Source organism: Daldinia childiae (assembly GCF_008694065.1).
Source record: "Daldinia childiae strain JS-1345 chromosome Unknown Scaffold2, whole genome shotgun sequence".
NCBI classification, from domain to species: domain Eukaryota; kingdom Fungi; phylum Ascomycota; class Sordariomycetes; order Xylariales; family Hypoxylaceae; genus Daldinia; species Daldinia childiae.
This window is the reverse complement of record NW_022984643.1, coordinates 7018147-7032846: the sequence shown is the minus strand read 5'-3', so window position 1 is coordinate 7032846 and position 14700 is coordinate 7018147. Positions and strand designations below refer to the sequence as shown.

At 45.6% G+C, this 14700-nt stretch overlaps 5 protein-coding genes across 5 annotated transcripts; 2 read left to right on the top strand and 3 right to left on the bottom strand.

The window, feature by feature from the left end:
• Positions 1–74: 74 nt before the first annotated feature.
• On the bottom strand, positions 75–1703 carry GL218_02717 (putative fad binding domain-containing protein; the record flags this gene model as incomplete). Its single annotated transcript, XM_033579251.1, has 3 exons — positions 75–1183; positions 1257–1423; positions 1537–1703. The coding sequence occupies 3 exons, from the start codon at positions 1701–1703 to the stop codon at positions 75–77; spliced, it is 1443 nt and encodes a 480-aa protein (XP_033438608.1).
• Positions 1704–4567: 2864 nt separating this feature from the next.
• GL218_02716 (4'-demethylrebeccamycin synthase) lies at positions 4568–6094 on the top strand (the record flags this gene model as incomplete). The annotated part of the gene is made up of 1 exon (XM_033579250.1): positions 4568–6094. The coding sequence occupies one exon, from the start codon at positions 4568–4570 to the stop codon at positions 6092–6094; it is 1527 nt and encodes a 508-aa protein (XP_033438607.1).
• Positions 6095–6478: 384 nt separating this feature from the next.
• On the bottom strand, positions 6479–9426 carry GL218_02715 (Transcription initiation factor TFIID subunit 5; the record flags this gene model as incomplete). The annotated part of the gene is made up of 4 exons (XM_033579249.1): positions 6479–7583; positions 7636–8450; positions 8505–8705; positions 9262–9426. The coding sequence occupies 4 exons, from the start codon at positions 9424–9426 to the stop codon at positions 6479–6481; spliced, it is 2286 nt and encodes a 761-aa protein (XP_033438468.1).
• Positions 9427–10012: 586 nt separating this feature from the next.
• Positions 10013–13174, top strand: GL218_02714 (Vacuolar protein sorting-associated protein vps5; the record flags this gene model as incomplete). The annotated part of the gene is made up of 6 exons (XM_033579248.1): positions 10013–10093; positions 10147–10573; positions 11367–11900; positions 12177–12307; positions 12356–12958; positions 13013–13174. 6 exons carry the CDS (start codon positions 10013–10015, stop codon positions 13172–13174), a joined length of 1938 nt encoding a protein of 645 aa, XP_033438609.1.
• A 334-nt stretch (positions 13175–13508) lies between these two features.
• On the bottom strand, positions 13509–14111 carry GL218_02713 (putative 50s ribosomal protein; the record flags this gene model as incomplete). The annotated part of the gene is made up of 1 exon (XM_033579247.1): positions 13509–14111. One exon carries the CDS (start codon positions 14109–14111, stop codon positions 13509–13511), a length of 603 nt encoding a protein of 200 aa, XP_033438604.1.
• Positions 14112–14700: the final 589 nt, after the last annotated feature.

Here is a 14700-nt window from a genome sequence, read left to right as displayed (position 1 = left end):
ACCCACCATCCTTATAGACTTAGAAATCTCGTTACCTCCAATCAGCTGCTCAATCCTAAGACTAAAGAAAGAAATTATTCTGCTCGCTTGACGGAAAAGGGATTTGGCGTGAAGATCCCATAAGGATCAACTCTCTTTCTAATCTCACGAAGTTTGTCATACTTTACCCTATCTTCATAGTAACAGTTCCACACAGCATCCAAATCCCATTCTCCGTACGAGCCCCAGAGCACACGGCGGTCCTCTTTTGAAAAGATACCGTTGGGGCCGATGGCCTCCTCATCGTTCACCTTTTGCCAGTCTTCAGCTCGCGTTTTAGTTTCATCGCTGTGGAAGCAGTCCATTGTGCACAAGATACTCGTGTCTCGCCAGCTGTACGCCGTACCGTTTCCTGCATTCCGCGTGAACATGGAGTTCTTCCCACCGAAACACTGTAGCTGTGCCGACAACCAGCACCGGTTGTGTTCGGGTCGAATGATAGAATCGATACGGTTGACAACCCAGTCGGCCCAACCGTCTTTAGCAAGCGTGTGCGAACGAGTACTGTAAGTACGCTTGACGTATGGGTGTTCAAACTCGCGCACGTTACGGAAAATCCAGTCACCAGTGAGCTGCGACATGGGCTTCTCCTGAACATTGCTGTTACCAAGAATCCAGTCGGAGCCCTCCTTAATACGATCAAACCATGAATTATCGCACACGTCACCACTCTCGAACGGCACCCACTGCGCAAACACGACAATGGTACGCGGCCACGCAATCAGTCCATTTTTGCCGTAGTACTCTGGGTGCTTCCGTGCCATCCACTCGTCAATTCCTGGGCATAGATCGAGTAGAGGAAATGCCGAGCTAAGCACGCTGATACAAAAGTCGTAGTTGCGAGGAAAGTTTTCATTGTCAGACATCTCAACAAGGATGTCAACTAGACGCTTCAAGGTTTGGGTGTCGTAGAGGTACATTGCCTTCATACCCTTAGAGCCGTTATAGTCTTGGTCGCGGTGCATCTGGATAGTGAAATGAGTCAAGACTCCAAGGTTACCGGGACTGCCACCTAAGAAAGCCCAAAAGAGATCTGGGTCAGTAGATTTGGTGATTTCCTTGAAGTTTCCGTCAGTGTCTACGATCTCGAGAGATAGTATGTGGTCCCCGAATAACCCGAAACTACGTCCCAGTTGACCGTAACCTATTTCCTATTAGTAACTGATGCTTTTAAAAACTGCAACTTCTATATGGACTTTCAACAAGGGGGATATTACCTCCAGTTTGTGCGTGTCCGCCGACATGAACCTCAGTGCATTGCCCATGAGGTACAAACAGCTTATGTTCCGTAACCCAAGCATTGAATTCCCCAAGGCTCCAGCTAACGCTGGTACGAGCATATGCCTTTCCATCTTTCTCGAAGATAGCTCGATCCTCTGGACCCCTAAATGAATGCTCTAGGTCCAGCTGAATATTTGGAGCGCTCGTAGACGAAGCTCCACTATATTGGTGGCCGCCTGTCTTGATGGCTACCGCGATTTTCTTCTCTTAGCATACTTGAGGGTTAGTACAATATCCTCCTTCGTCTTAGGTTGGACAATTAATCCTGGGTTGAGGTCGCGTTCCTTGCCATAAGTTGATGTCGCGTACTGATACTTTACTTCATCGTATTCCTTTGCTCCTGGTATATATTGGTTACCACTGATACCTGTGATGGTTGCCATTGTTCTTGGGATGAATTTATGGATATTGATTTTGCACTTCATACGATGCTGACTATCTGAGGGATATATGCCTCAGTACTTATAGCCTTACACGTCTCTATGATACTCCGATTGTCACGAGGTGGAACTAAACAGCATGGAAACAAATTCGTTCGTTGTTCCGCAAGGAACTCTAACAACCTACCGATGGGGTTCACCCGGTGTGCTCAAGAGCTTATCATGTGCCTGACTCAGCTGTCAGCTCACGTCGTACGCATTCGACAATTCTTCACACCTTTAGCACGAGATGTATGATGCGGATATATCTTATTTGGTGGTATGCGAAGTCTTACGTTAGCACAACAAAGGACGCCAGTTACGGGAAGAAACCAGCCTACCACGTATTGTAAGACACTCTTAAAATACTAACCTAATGTATTATCTAGCAGTATTTATTAGTAATTGTAATAGGCAATCATTATTACCTTGTAGCCCAGCCTCACATTACGGTAGGTATTTTACGTAAGAATGACAATGCAGCAACTATTATAATACCTTTAGTTTTTTCGAGCTGAAAGCTAAGGTAGTTCTCTACTTTGAACTGGCGGAAATGAACGAAGAAAATCAATCAATCGATGAGTACCTATTATAATATTGTCACATGAACCTTAGGTAGGTGGTTATCATTGCTTTTGCTGATTCAGTGGCGCCGGGGCGAAGACATGTTTTAGATAATAGATAGTCGACCATGTTTCACTTGGTTCGAGTTGGGGGTGAAAGTGGTAGAGTGGATGCAAAGCTGCAAGCCAAAGACCTGCAGATGGAGTGAGATATTTCGGTGTTTTGTTGCCAAGGTCGGTGACCATTACCCTCACCCGGACTGTCAGAAAGCAAACTCTCAGGGTAATCTGTCAGCAAACATGTCGCTATTACCCCGAGATTTGATGATACCACGACCATCTAGAAGTGTGGCTTAATCTAAATTTTTAGCCCCCTACCTAGGTAGCTATTCGTCGTGACTGCTTCTCGTTAGTTTATACATGACTTTATTATGACAGATGGTCTTTAGAATTAGGGGTAATGTGACATTATCAGATTCTGAGAACAGGTAACTTTCATCCTGCTGAAAGACAATTATATTGCCACCAAGATATTTAATTACATCACATGTACCTATTATGATGTAGAGGCGTCCCGCTTGTAAAGCTCACTTCTATTTTATATCTACTGATTACCTAAGACATAGTGCTTATAGATATCTATTAGATAGTAGAGTAAGATCAGTAAACCACTACACAATTACCAATATACGATGGAACACATCACTATTCTAATATGATACCTGGTAAGCTTCTCGAATCAGTTGTGGCCAGTCAATCCCAGCATATTCGCTAGGAAAGCGGTATTCCTTCTCAACAGACCTAGTATTCCCCTGAAAATTGAACCAACTATCCCATCTGATTCCAAGAGTCCCATAAACCTCCCAAACCGATGGCCCTCCTGAGCCCATCATCATCTACGAACTTTCAGGCCACACATAGCAACCACTGCCGCCGGAAAAGTTTATACGTTCCATATTTTGCCATGATTCTGATATATACCCACTATCTCCATTATCATCGGTAGTCGTAGAGCCTGCTACGTCTGTATCAAACTTACTAGAATCTTGAGATGAATCATGACTGAAATCTAAGTCCGACGGGCAGGAAGCTCCGTCCAGATCGAAATATAGTGCAATGATTTCGTCGACTTCGAGCTCAGCTCCTTCATATTGCGCCATGCTCTATAGTTTCTTAAATTTCAGTCTTCAACCGGAGACCTAAGTTTGACAATAGAAATAGAAATTGCTGCTGAGGGGGTTGTCAAGAACAAGAAACTATTTTTAATTCCTGCCCTCTCTGGTCATATTCCCAAGTGTCGGAGAACATGAAGCTATAAACGGATACCGTGACTATTTTGTATCATATAAGTATATCTTGTTAGTATATACGGGCGTATGTTTGACTCGAGTTCATTGTAAAATTTACTGAAAGAGAGAAAGGTATTATAGCATACAAAGATAGCTATAAGGAAGACTACGTTTTAAATATGAACAATAGTTAATTGTTAAGGACAATGCATTTAATGTAAAGAGACCTATAAAAAGCACATTGTTATTTTAGGTACGTAAACACTTAGATACTTTCGTGAATTTTGATCCTCGGGTAGAATTTATCGAGTGTATACGACTATTATGAATAAGATGATCACCACAGACCATGAGTAGTTCACGCAAGTTTGTTGATCGCCTCCCCGGGTCTACTTTAGAAAGAAATCGTAGCAACGTTATTAAAAGTTTGAAATACCAAGTTAGCATAAAACATTTCTGGCGCTTCTAATAGATTTTAAAATTAAGACAGCCTCTAAGTGCCTCTAAAACAATGCATTATATACAGGTATACTACTTCTTTAATAGGTTCTTTATTGGATAGTTCCAATCCATTAAAAAGATACTAAGAAAATACCTACCTAGGTAATGCCTTTATATAGGTAACTTAGGTACCTAAGGTATAGCAACCTCTTATCCACCGTGTTCAAGTAAAAGGGGGAAAGGGGGCTTAGTCAGCTCCCTAGTCACATGTAATGGAATTCATCCGGGCACTTATGTACCTAGGTCCTAGGTAAAGTTCTAGGCAGCACAATAAGGTACCCAAGGTTAAGGCACAGCAACACACCCTAAAGAAAGTACTTTATGGGAAGGTGCTTGCCTAATAGTCTTACCTTAGGTATTAATCTTTAATATTTTAGCATCTGAGTTACTTGATTAGTGTAAAACTTAGGTCATATTAGTTCTAGTTATTTCGAAGCCGAACCCAAGCGAAAACACATAAACACATAAACTCGCAATGACCGACCTGAAGCCGATTCAAGCCGAAACACACCGCCCCTTTGTGCTAATCGTCTGTCACTCCTTAACGGGACACCTCTCTCCCCTAATCCGCATAGCTACAGCCCTTCATGCATTAGGCTGGGAGACCTTCTTCTTAGGACCGACCGCGCACCGTCGAGGTATAGAAGCGACCGGCGCCGTTTTTTTGCCTTTACGAGAAGATGCCGACCTCGACGATAAGGCGTATTATGAAAACCCACCTTTTCCTGAATACGCAGCACTGCACTGGGCTGACCGCGTGCTGGTTGATCTGCGCAAGCAGTGTCTTGACCCTCTTCCTACGCAATGGTCCTGCTTCGTAGACGCCTTGAGAGTATTGCAGACTCGTGATCCGGAGCGCAAGATTATCTTATTAGCCGAGGCGTTCTTCTATGGTACTTTACCGCTGTTCTATGGCGCATCACTTCCCCATGATTTGAAATTGGAAGAAATTCTGTTGGGATCATTGTGCGTATCGGTGACTATACCTGCGATCCGTAGTGTCGACTTACCGCCTGCTGGGTATCCCTTCCCCTTTGACTCGTCACCAGACGGCCGCGTGCGTAACGCAAATCTTTGGGAAAGAAGTTGGGAGCGCAAAACCAGCTACCTAGCCGCACTCTTAGTCACTAAGATGCGCGAGGCGGGTGCTGATCGCTGCGTCGATGAAATATTCCTCTCAGGCGCAAATTATCTGTGCCATGATACTATCCTACAGCTTGGCGTTCCTGGGTTTGAATATCCACGCAGCGATTGGCCTCCTGGCTTCAAGTTTGCAGGGCTAGTACAAGGCCCGCCACCGAGTTGCAAATCCGGAGAACAGCCATCCTCTCCTTCTCCTGCTCCTGCTCGTAATAATAAAACCCCTAACTTCCCTTGGTGGTCTGAACTCACATTTAATACCGCCCTTTCTACCCTTCTACCCTCAGATCCGCGTCGCGCCGCAAAAAAGAAGGTTATCGTCGTCGCGCAAGGTACCGTAGAGATAAACCCCTACGATTTGATCGTACCTACACTGCGTGCCTTCGCTAACCGGTCGGACGTGCTGGTTGTTGCCATTCTCGGGTGGAAGGATGCCAACCTATCTAGCTACGGTGTCGATATTGAGATTCCGGTTAACGCTCGTATTGCTAACTACCTTTCGTACGATGCGGCACTAGCCCACGCTAACGTATGGATACATAACGCGGGATTCGGCGCTGTGAACCATGGTATTGCGAACGGGGTCCCCATGGTAGTCGCGGGCGAAGGAATGGATAAAACGGAAAACTCGCGACGAGTAGCCTGGTCCGGGATCGGAATCGACCTTGGTTGCGCGAAACCATCAGTTGAGCAGGTTAGAGGGGGCGTTGAACGCGTGCTAGAAGATGAACGGTTTACAGAACGTGTGCGGGAGCTACGGAAACAAAGCCAGGAGATAAACTGCTTCGATATGGTTCACAGTGAACTAGTTAGGATAATGAAAACACGGCCTGGCATTAAGCAACGGGGTCTAGAATCTTAATGAAAAGGGTTCGCATTTACTACCTGCTGCCAAATTTTGGCCCGTATTCACACGCAGAATGGTATCAGATTAATCAAGTTGCTTCCTGTAACACTTCCATCGACGATTAACTTCCTAACATCCTCCTATTTAGAGAATGCAGTCCATGGAGAGCCATCTCAATCCCCCTTCCAGTGTTTCTACATATTCGTATAATCAGCTTTTTTTTTTTGTTTGCATTAAGTTATACTTAATAACGCCGTGCCGAAGGGACATGCTTCGTGCCATATGATGGTTAACAAGATAACCAACTTATCAAAACGTGTGCTCCTAAATATAGGCAATAATCTATTGAGAAAGGGTTGATAATTCCGGGTCGATAAGGTAACAAACGAGGCGTAGAATTTATCGAGTCGTATCCTGAGTCTCGGGATAGTAACATCCGCCGGCTAGCACGAGGTTCATACGGGTGAACTGAACCTTCATGACAGGTGTTTTCTTCGTCGGAAACGCGCTAATCTGGTCTGGTGTTATCATGACGTCCTTGCCCTTCCTCTTACCCGTACCGCCAGCTGCACCGCTGGCAGGTTGCGTTGTCTGCCCGCTTTGTTTGTTATCGCCTTGTCCACCTACCGCAACAATTGTGCTATCCCCGTCCTGTTGGTTTGCGGGACGACTGCCTTCGGCCGGCATCTCAACATCCCAAACGCGCACCGTATTATCCTGTCCACCGGATATGAGCACGTTACTCTCAACACTAAAACTGAGTGACCAAATTCCACCACGTCCATGGCCACGGCAACGCTTAATACGGGTAGCCTTATCTATATCCCATAGAAAGATGTTACCACCGATATCAGCTGACGCGAGGATCTTGCCGTTAGGGGCACACTCCATTGCAGATATGTATTCAGTATGGCCAGTAAATATACGAACGCAGTTGCCACTGACCACAGACCACATGCGGATCGATTTGTCTGTCTCGTCAGAAGCTGAGAATACATACGTGCCATTAGGATGCCATGCCACGGCCGAAATGGCGGTGTCGTGGCCGACAAGGAGACGTTGTGCCGATGCGTGGTCTTGCGACCAAACTCTGACGGTTTTATCCCACCCGCCAGTCACGAAGTAGTGACCATGTGGACTCCACGAGAGAGAGAAGACCGGGCCATCATGACCCCTGTATATGCAAAGGCAGGTCCAAACCTCAAGAGACCACAATCGTACTTGGCCATCGGCCGAAGAGGAAAGAAGAAGCTTGGTATCTGTCTCCGGCTGAGGCGAGCCTTCGTAAATATTACGATCTAAGTTGGCTACAGCATCCGAAAAAGCCACGGAATAGACGGGAGCAGAATGGCCGATCAACTTGCGGTTGTTAACTTTCATGTCCTTCTCGGGCCCCAGACGAGACTTCAAAGCTTTGCCGTCAAGAGACCATACGCGAATGTATGATTCTGTAGTTCCTACCGCCACAAGTTCTTGGTCTTTCGAGAAGTCCATGCACGAGATGCTAGATGACGTTAACGCGGAATTCTAAGCTAGCAAGCTAAAGTAATTCTTACCTCCCGAGATGATTGTGGAATGTAAACATGCAAACTGAAACACCAGGGCCTACACCACCGGTACGACCTTCAATTCTGAACCGATCTCGATTTTCTCGAACTTTCTGCATTTCCATGACGACGTCTCTGCTCTTGATGGAGGGTATGGAAATATCTGTTCGCTGTGGAGAATCGCCTGATTCTCTCTTGATAGGATGCATGGCATTGAATTCTTCTACTAATGTAGGTAATCCTTCTCGAGGTGGACGAAGTCTATCCTCTTCTTCCAGCTCAGCAACAACATCGCCCCGAAGATCGGGATCTATCGGGAGTGGTCCAAGCTTCAGGGCGGCGGTATTATCGAGGATGTTGCGGTTGGAAAGGCCACTACGGCTGGAGACACCTGGGATACCCTCTTGGATGTCGACTTCATCAAGTTCTTGATGACGAGCACGGCGGTAAATAGCTTCGAAGCTAAACGGCTCGATAGGACCCCGATCCACAGAATCAACACGACAGTGTTGCTGTATAATATCAAGAACTATGGCTCCGCACTGTTCCAACTCTCGTTCTAAAAAGTGGAATAGATGTCCCGTTAGAGACTTGCTAATCGGAATGACGTACTGGTTCTCTAGATACGCCTTGGCGAACGCGTTCTCCCGGACGTGTACGGAGAGGGTTATGGTAGACAGACTCTTCAACTCGTCATGATGCGTTTTTTGAAACCGGCTCCGGATTTGTTCCATAAGTTCCTGTGCATGAGTATAGGAAGCCTGGCTAACCAAGCGGAGGTAGGAATAAATGAAGAGAGGCCAAAGAATCTTCCCCAGCTCAAACTATCCACGGGTAAGATGACCGTCATCTAGTATTTAGCTAGGAATAATACATACCTTGTAAAGATCGACTCCGTTATCAATCCATCGTGCAAAATGTTTGAACGCCCTCAGATACTTTCCTGCGGGGAGGAACTTGTTTGGGGCCACTGCATCATTATGATCTCGAGGTTTCCCGTTCTCGTTAATATCCTTCACCTCCTGGCGGAATATTTCTTCTGTACGGTTATACCCTTTCTTAATGAGGTAATCGGTAACCTAAACGACGTAATTAGCCTTGTTTAATACTAAATAAAGTACAAGTAAGGTGAAAGGGAAAAGGCAATGCAAAACCAAGCATACTAGTTCATGGAAGGGTCTTTGTGGAGGTTTTGGTGTATTAGAATTCTGGAAACTAGTTTGACTCATGGGGATATGCTCGCCGGAAGCTCTAGGCCTCTTTAGAACCTCATTCTGGAATGGAAGTTGAGGAGCAGGACGTTTAGACATGATGATGAGTTATGAATGTAGATAGAAAATGGTCTGAATGATGATACGGATTTAATAGACCGGTATGCTTGCGCGCGTGTTTTAATCTTAGGCTGGCACAAGATAAATAGATATCGAGTGTTAATTTGGTAATTACCGATTAATGAAGAATATAAGAGATTGGAAAATGGGTGTTTGTAGTGATGGAACAGCTTGCTTCCAGAAGATGGTGACGAAGATGGCGTACGAAATTTGAAGATGATGACATTCAGGAGTGAAAGTTTGTTGTAAGAATAAAAATAACTAGGAGGTAGGTACGTAATTAAAAAGATAAGTTACGGCTTACGATTTGGTTAAGATTCTGATTGCTACTCCCAGTTGCTGTGGAAGCTGAGGATGTGGTGGGGTTGCTAACAACACCTGGAGTTGTAGTTGACGGCTGCGGTTGGGGGGTGAAGTTATTGCTAGATGCACCTCCAGTTCCAGCACTTTGTGGTGCTGGATTAGACATGGCGAAAGTTATACAGGATTCGCGTATTTTAATCGACTATGGGAATATTGATTCCTAGCAACAATAAGCTTATCATCAATACTACATCAGCATTATAGTAATTCCTATAGAAGCTGAATGAGAACCTAAAGATAGCATAAGTAGCGTTAGCATATTTGATGAGACGCGATGGGAAGTTTAGAAGTTTAGAGTTGAGGCTCAAAACTGAAAAGGACAGGCTGATGCAGGTACGTACACAAAATAAGGTTGAAGGCCCCACTAAGGTACGAAGTATTCCCGTGATTTATGATGATGATGCACATGCCAAAAAGTGGTCTGTGAGTACATAAAGCTCAATTAATTGAAGCTTAGATATTTTCTATGTACATAGGACGTACGTACCTACACCTACAATTCCATCATTGTGCCTTTTCTTGCGATGCATCTAAGCATATCATCTTTCTTTTAATACGCAACAAAGCAAAAGTCTCTTAAGAATTTTTCATTCGCGTCAAACCTCACCAACATCTACAGTGTGTTCATGCCTACGATTTTAATACAGCCAAATTTTCCTTAAGCAACTTCTTACCACAGTACAAACCCCACGATGGAGACGGATGAACAGCAACCCCAATTTGTGCCTTTCACCAAGGCTGAGCGCATTGAGCAATTAGGCGAGATCGATCGGGTCCGTTACCTACATCGTTTTATACCTACCTTCTAAAGCTAATATTTAATTAGAGCATCGTAAGCCTGCTACGTTCCACTGCTCAAGCTATTCAAACCCTCGGACGGCAACAATCCCAAGGAGAGGATACTATCATGACAGGCGACAAAGACCAGCAATCACAGGTCTTCCAAAGCTCGATGAACGATTTCCTCCGTACATTACGAGCCGTTAACGTCGGTATGAAACGACAGATATGGGGTCTTGAAGAGGAGCATATAGTATCACTGGAAAATAAGGACGGCCCTAACACTAGGGATGAGGGCGGCGAGGTACAGGGAGCTAGTAATCGCAATGTCCCAATCAAGCCGGATGGAGATGGGAAGATTGGTGGACTCGATGTGGGCTGGCTTAACAGCCGAAGCGACGAGGTTGAGAGGGGTATGGAGACTGATCTCTGGGCCGAGGCCGAATCATTTCTACAACGGATTCTAGAACAACGTGAGACCACTCAAAGCTAAGAACAGAAAACGGAGAAGGGATATGTGATGGGTTTACTTTATGGCTGACTGAGATGTCCCATAGGTACCTAAGCTAGGTAGGTATGATAAGGGTGAAAAAAGGACAGCATTAGCATTCAGCGGCGTTTAAGGAGTACGGGTATACCACAGGGCTTATCCATCTTCAGTCTACCTATATAGTGCATTAGGTACCTAAGCTGAATTATTGTATTTTTATTTTTAAATAGTATAAATTCTAGATGATAAGGTGTTTTTATCAATATTCGTTATTAAAGACGCCATATAATTATCTCTTGTGCTTGTATAAGTGTTCATATATAGATCCCTAAAAGTACCTATAAATTTAGCACATGCCCAGGTGTAAAGGCAGCTTTAGCCCCACTTTGCGAAAGTCGGATGGGAATAGGCTGCCACCGCCGCACCGGCAGCACCAACCGAAAGCTAACGTAACACCTCCAAAAACATCATAGGCTTATCCCATACATGTAGCTTTTATCTACTCTCCTACATAATTTACGACGACCTCAATTCCGCGCCAGCTACGCTTCATTGTCAACTCTGAAGCATACATCATGGATTTGGGAGAGGCGATTCACCTTGGGGTGGTATGATTACCTTATCCTTTATTTATCCTGTATAATTTGCTTAACCATTATCAGATGTTCCATCCCAGTCAACTTCGATATCTCCTACTTTGGACCAAGAGGGTCTGTTTATTTCACCCTGCCCACAATATACTATACACAGTCGCTAACACTAGGTGAATTATATAGAAAGTTCTACAAAGACTCAAGATGCCGAGACCTCGCAGCAATCTCAATCTTCTGTTAAGTCGTCCACCAGCCGCCCTTCCAGAGGTCCAGTGCGTCGCCTAGTAGCCCAGCCGACAAAACTCGAAGCTGTCGATGATCCTCTAGGTCCTTTAGGTCCTTTAGGGGCCATTGCTGGCCCAGGCGCAGATGCGCAGGCTGATGAACCACCGGCTCCACCGCAGAAAGAACAGATGGTAATTCGAACAACCATGCCACCACCGGCGCAAAAGAGACCGGGACCTGCGGATCCTCACCACATTGACGATGAAGACTTCGACCGCCCGGTTGGCCCAAGAGCACCTCCTCCTGTACAGGCTGCGCAGCCAAGCCCAATCAGGCCCTCGAGTCAGCCTAGCGTTAGCATAGAACAGGCAGCTAAGCCCAGCTTCCGTATTGCTGTCGGCGACCCACACAAAGTCGGAGACTTGACGAGTTCACATATTGTCTATTCCGTTCGTACCCAGGTATGGCCAAGTACCCGGACTGATACTTATGGTATTACTAAATATACTAACCTAATGGCGGTAGACAACATCGAAAGGTTATAAGCAACCCGAGTTTGAGGTTAAGCGACGATACCGCGATTTCCTATGGCTTTATAACACAAGCATGGGAATAACCCTGGTGTTGTTGTACCGCCTCCTGAGAAGCAAGCTCTTAACCGCTTTGAGAGTAATTTTGTCGAGTCTCGTCGAGCCGCTTTAGGAAGATGTTAAACAAAATTGCCGCACACCGACCACTTCAGATGATCCCGATCTAAAGTTATTTTAGAAAGCGAGTCCTTTAATGTCGATGTCAAACACAAGGAAAGGAGAGAGCCCATACCCGGGGAAAGCAAAGGCGTTCTGGGTTCTCTTGGTATCAATGTTGGAGGTGGTAGCAAATTTGTCGAACAAGACGATGTAAGTTTCTGGATCTTCCTTTCAGAGATCATTTCTAATCATTTATAGTGGTTTCACGATCGACGAGTTTATCTAGATGCTTTAGAAAATCAGCTCAAGGCATTAATGAAGTCTATGGATGTTATGGTTAACCAACGCAAAGCCATGGCGGAAGCAGCAGGCGATTTCTCTGCCTCCTTACATGCTCTATCGACTGTAGAACTAAGCCCTACACTTTCTGGGCCTTTAGATGCCCTATCGGATCTGCAGCTTACTATACGAGACGTCTACGACCGCCAAGCCCAACAGGATGTGTTGACTTTTGGCATCACCATCGATGAGTATATTCGATTAATCGGTAGTGTCAAGCAAGCATTCACGCAGCGGCAAAAAGCTTTCTATTCGTGGCACAGCGCCGAATCTGAGCTACAGAAGCGCAAGTCCGCTCAGGACAAACTACTTCGACAAGGAAGGTCGCAACAGGATCGCCTCAACCAGGTTGGCGCAGAGGTGGCGGACGCCGAACGTAAGGTTCATCAGGCTAGGCTACTTTTCGAGGATATGGGGAGATTGATGCGATCTGAGCTTGATCGTTTCGAGAGAGAAAAGGTAGAAGATTTCAAGTCTTCTGTCGAGACTTTCTTAGAAAGCGCCGTTGAAGCGCAGAAGGAGGTGAGTAAAACTGGCCCTATATTTCTATGAAAATATTGTTAACTCCTTTAATAGTTGATTGAAAAGTGGGAGACGTTCCTGATGCAGCTAGATGCTGAGGACGATGAGACGGTCTTTTACCGTCCACCTGTCTACCAGAGTAATGATAAGTCTACTGGGCGCGGAAACACCGCAGTCGATCGAGCACGGGCTACCATCGATCAAGATTCAGACTAATAAAATTATATGGTCATCTTTATAATTTGATGTCTTTTTTATACGATTTATATGGCGAAGATTCAACCGAGGCTTTGGACAGGTGTATACATAGTTGTACAAATGCTATAGGGGAAGAGGCATTCAGTTGCCCTTCACTCCTCAATCGCTAGCAGCTCTCTCATCCCAAATGTTAGCATACCAAGTTATTATATACCCTGGCAAGCTCCCATCTCGTCATAACACTTCGAAATTCTTTGGTACTACCTTTTAGCTTCGTAGATAACAGAACAGGTCGTCTTCTAGAATATCGGCAGGCTCAAGCTTCCACTTCACTTGCCTATAATCCCCGTCCCTATTTCTTCTTTCCCGACTGTTTGGCCGGTCTGGTCGACTCTTTAATCTGGTCCTGGCTGGTTGAATAGTTGGAGATTAAATCGCTTAGTGCATCGTATCGCCCATCCACAGGGTCACTCTTGCTCGTCTTCTCAGCTGCGGCAGCTAGTTTTGCTGCAGCTCCCTCAGCTCCCTCGACTCCCTCGGCATTTTTACCATCCTCCACAGTAGCAGTAGATGCATCCTCCTCTCGCGCCCCCTCGATATCCCATCCGCGTCCGAACCTGCCGCGGAAAGCAGCCAGCTTACCAGCCTCGTCGACCTCGACGTTGCGCAGGGAGCTGTCGGAGGGCTGCCATAGGATGTGGTTGCGCGTGTCCTTGGTGCTCTTGTATAGCGCGATCGGCGACGTCGTGCGCTGCGTGTATGTCGATCCGTCTGTTTGCTGGACAAGCTGGGTGAAGGTGTACGGTCGCCGCGGTCGACGGATAATTGTTGCAGCTCGTGAGGGTGTGTGAGAGAGTGGTGTGTGCGAGGGTTTTAATGTGGAAGGTTGAGGGGTGTGGATGCTGGTGGTTATATTCGGACGCCGTGATATGGCGCTTGGGAATCTGGCGGCCATTGTAGTAGATGTGTTTTGTTTTATATATCTATTCGGCCCAAGCAGCGATTATAAGTTTACTCTCGTAATTATTCGGTCTGGTGCTTCGATAATTAGTTCGTTCTTTTCGCTGCGATCTCTTTTATCGGCGATATATAATCGATGTTTCTTATGTTTCTTATGCTCGACTTTTTTTGGTGGAGTGGAAGTTGGAAATATCGATCCGGTTAAGCTTGCCGGCCCGGATACGGCTGGCGGATCCTTTATCATTATCGTTATCAATTATCTTATCGGAATTTTTAAGCGGGAGCTCCCTTCTCTCGTCGACCTTGATTTCTTCTTTCAGTCATGATGACGAAAAAAGAGCCAATCGGCCTTCAACAATAGCATTGGTCTTCATGGACTGAAATGAAGAGTCTTGATGGTCTACGGTGGACATTTAAGTCTACAAGGCCACGATATGCTTCCTTTTACACCATATCAAGAGCTCAGGTGAGCTTCTTAACCTGGAAGAGTTCCGGACAAGCCGGTGAGCACAACATCATATAAGAGATATATTAGTATATTCAAGCTTATAATATAAATGCGGTAGGTTCTCCTAGATGGCTAT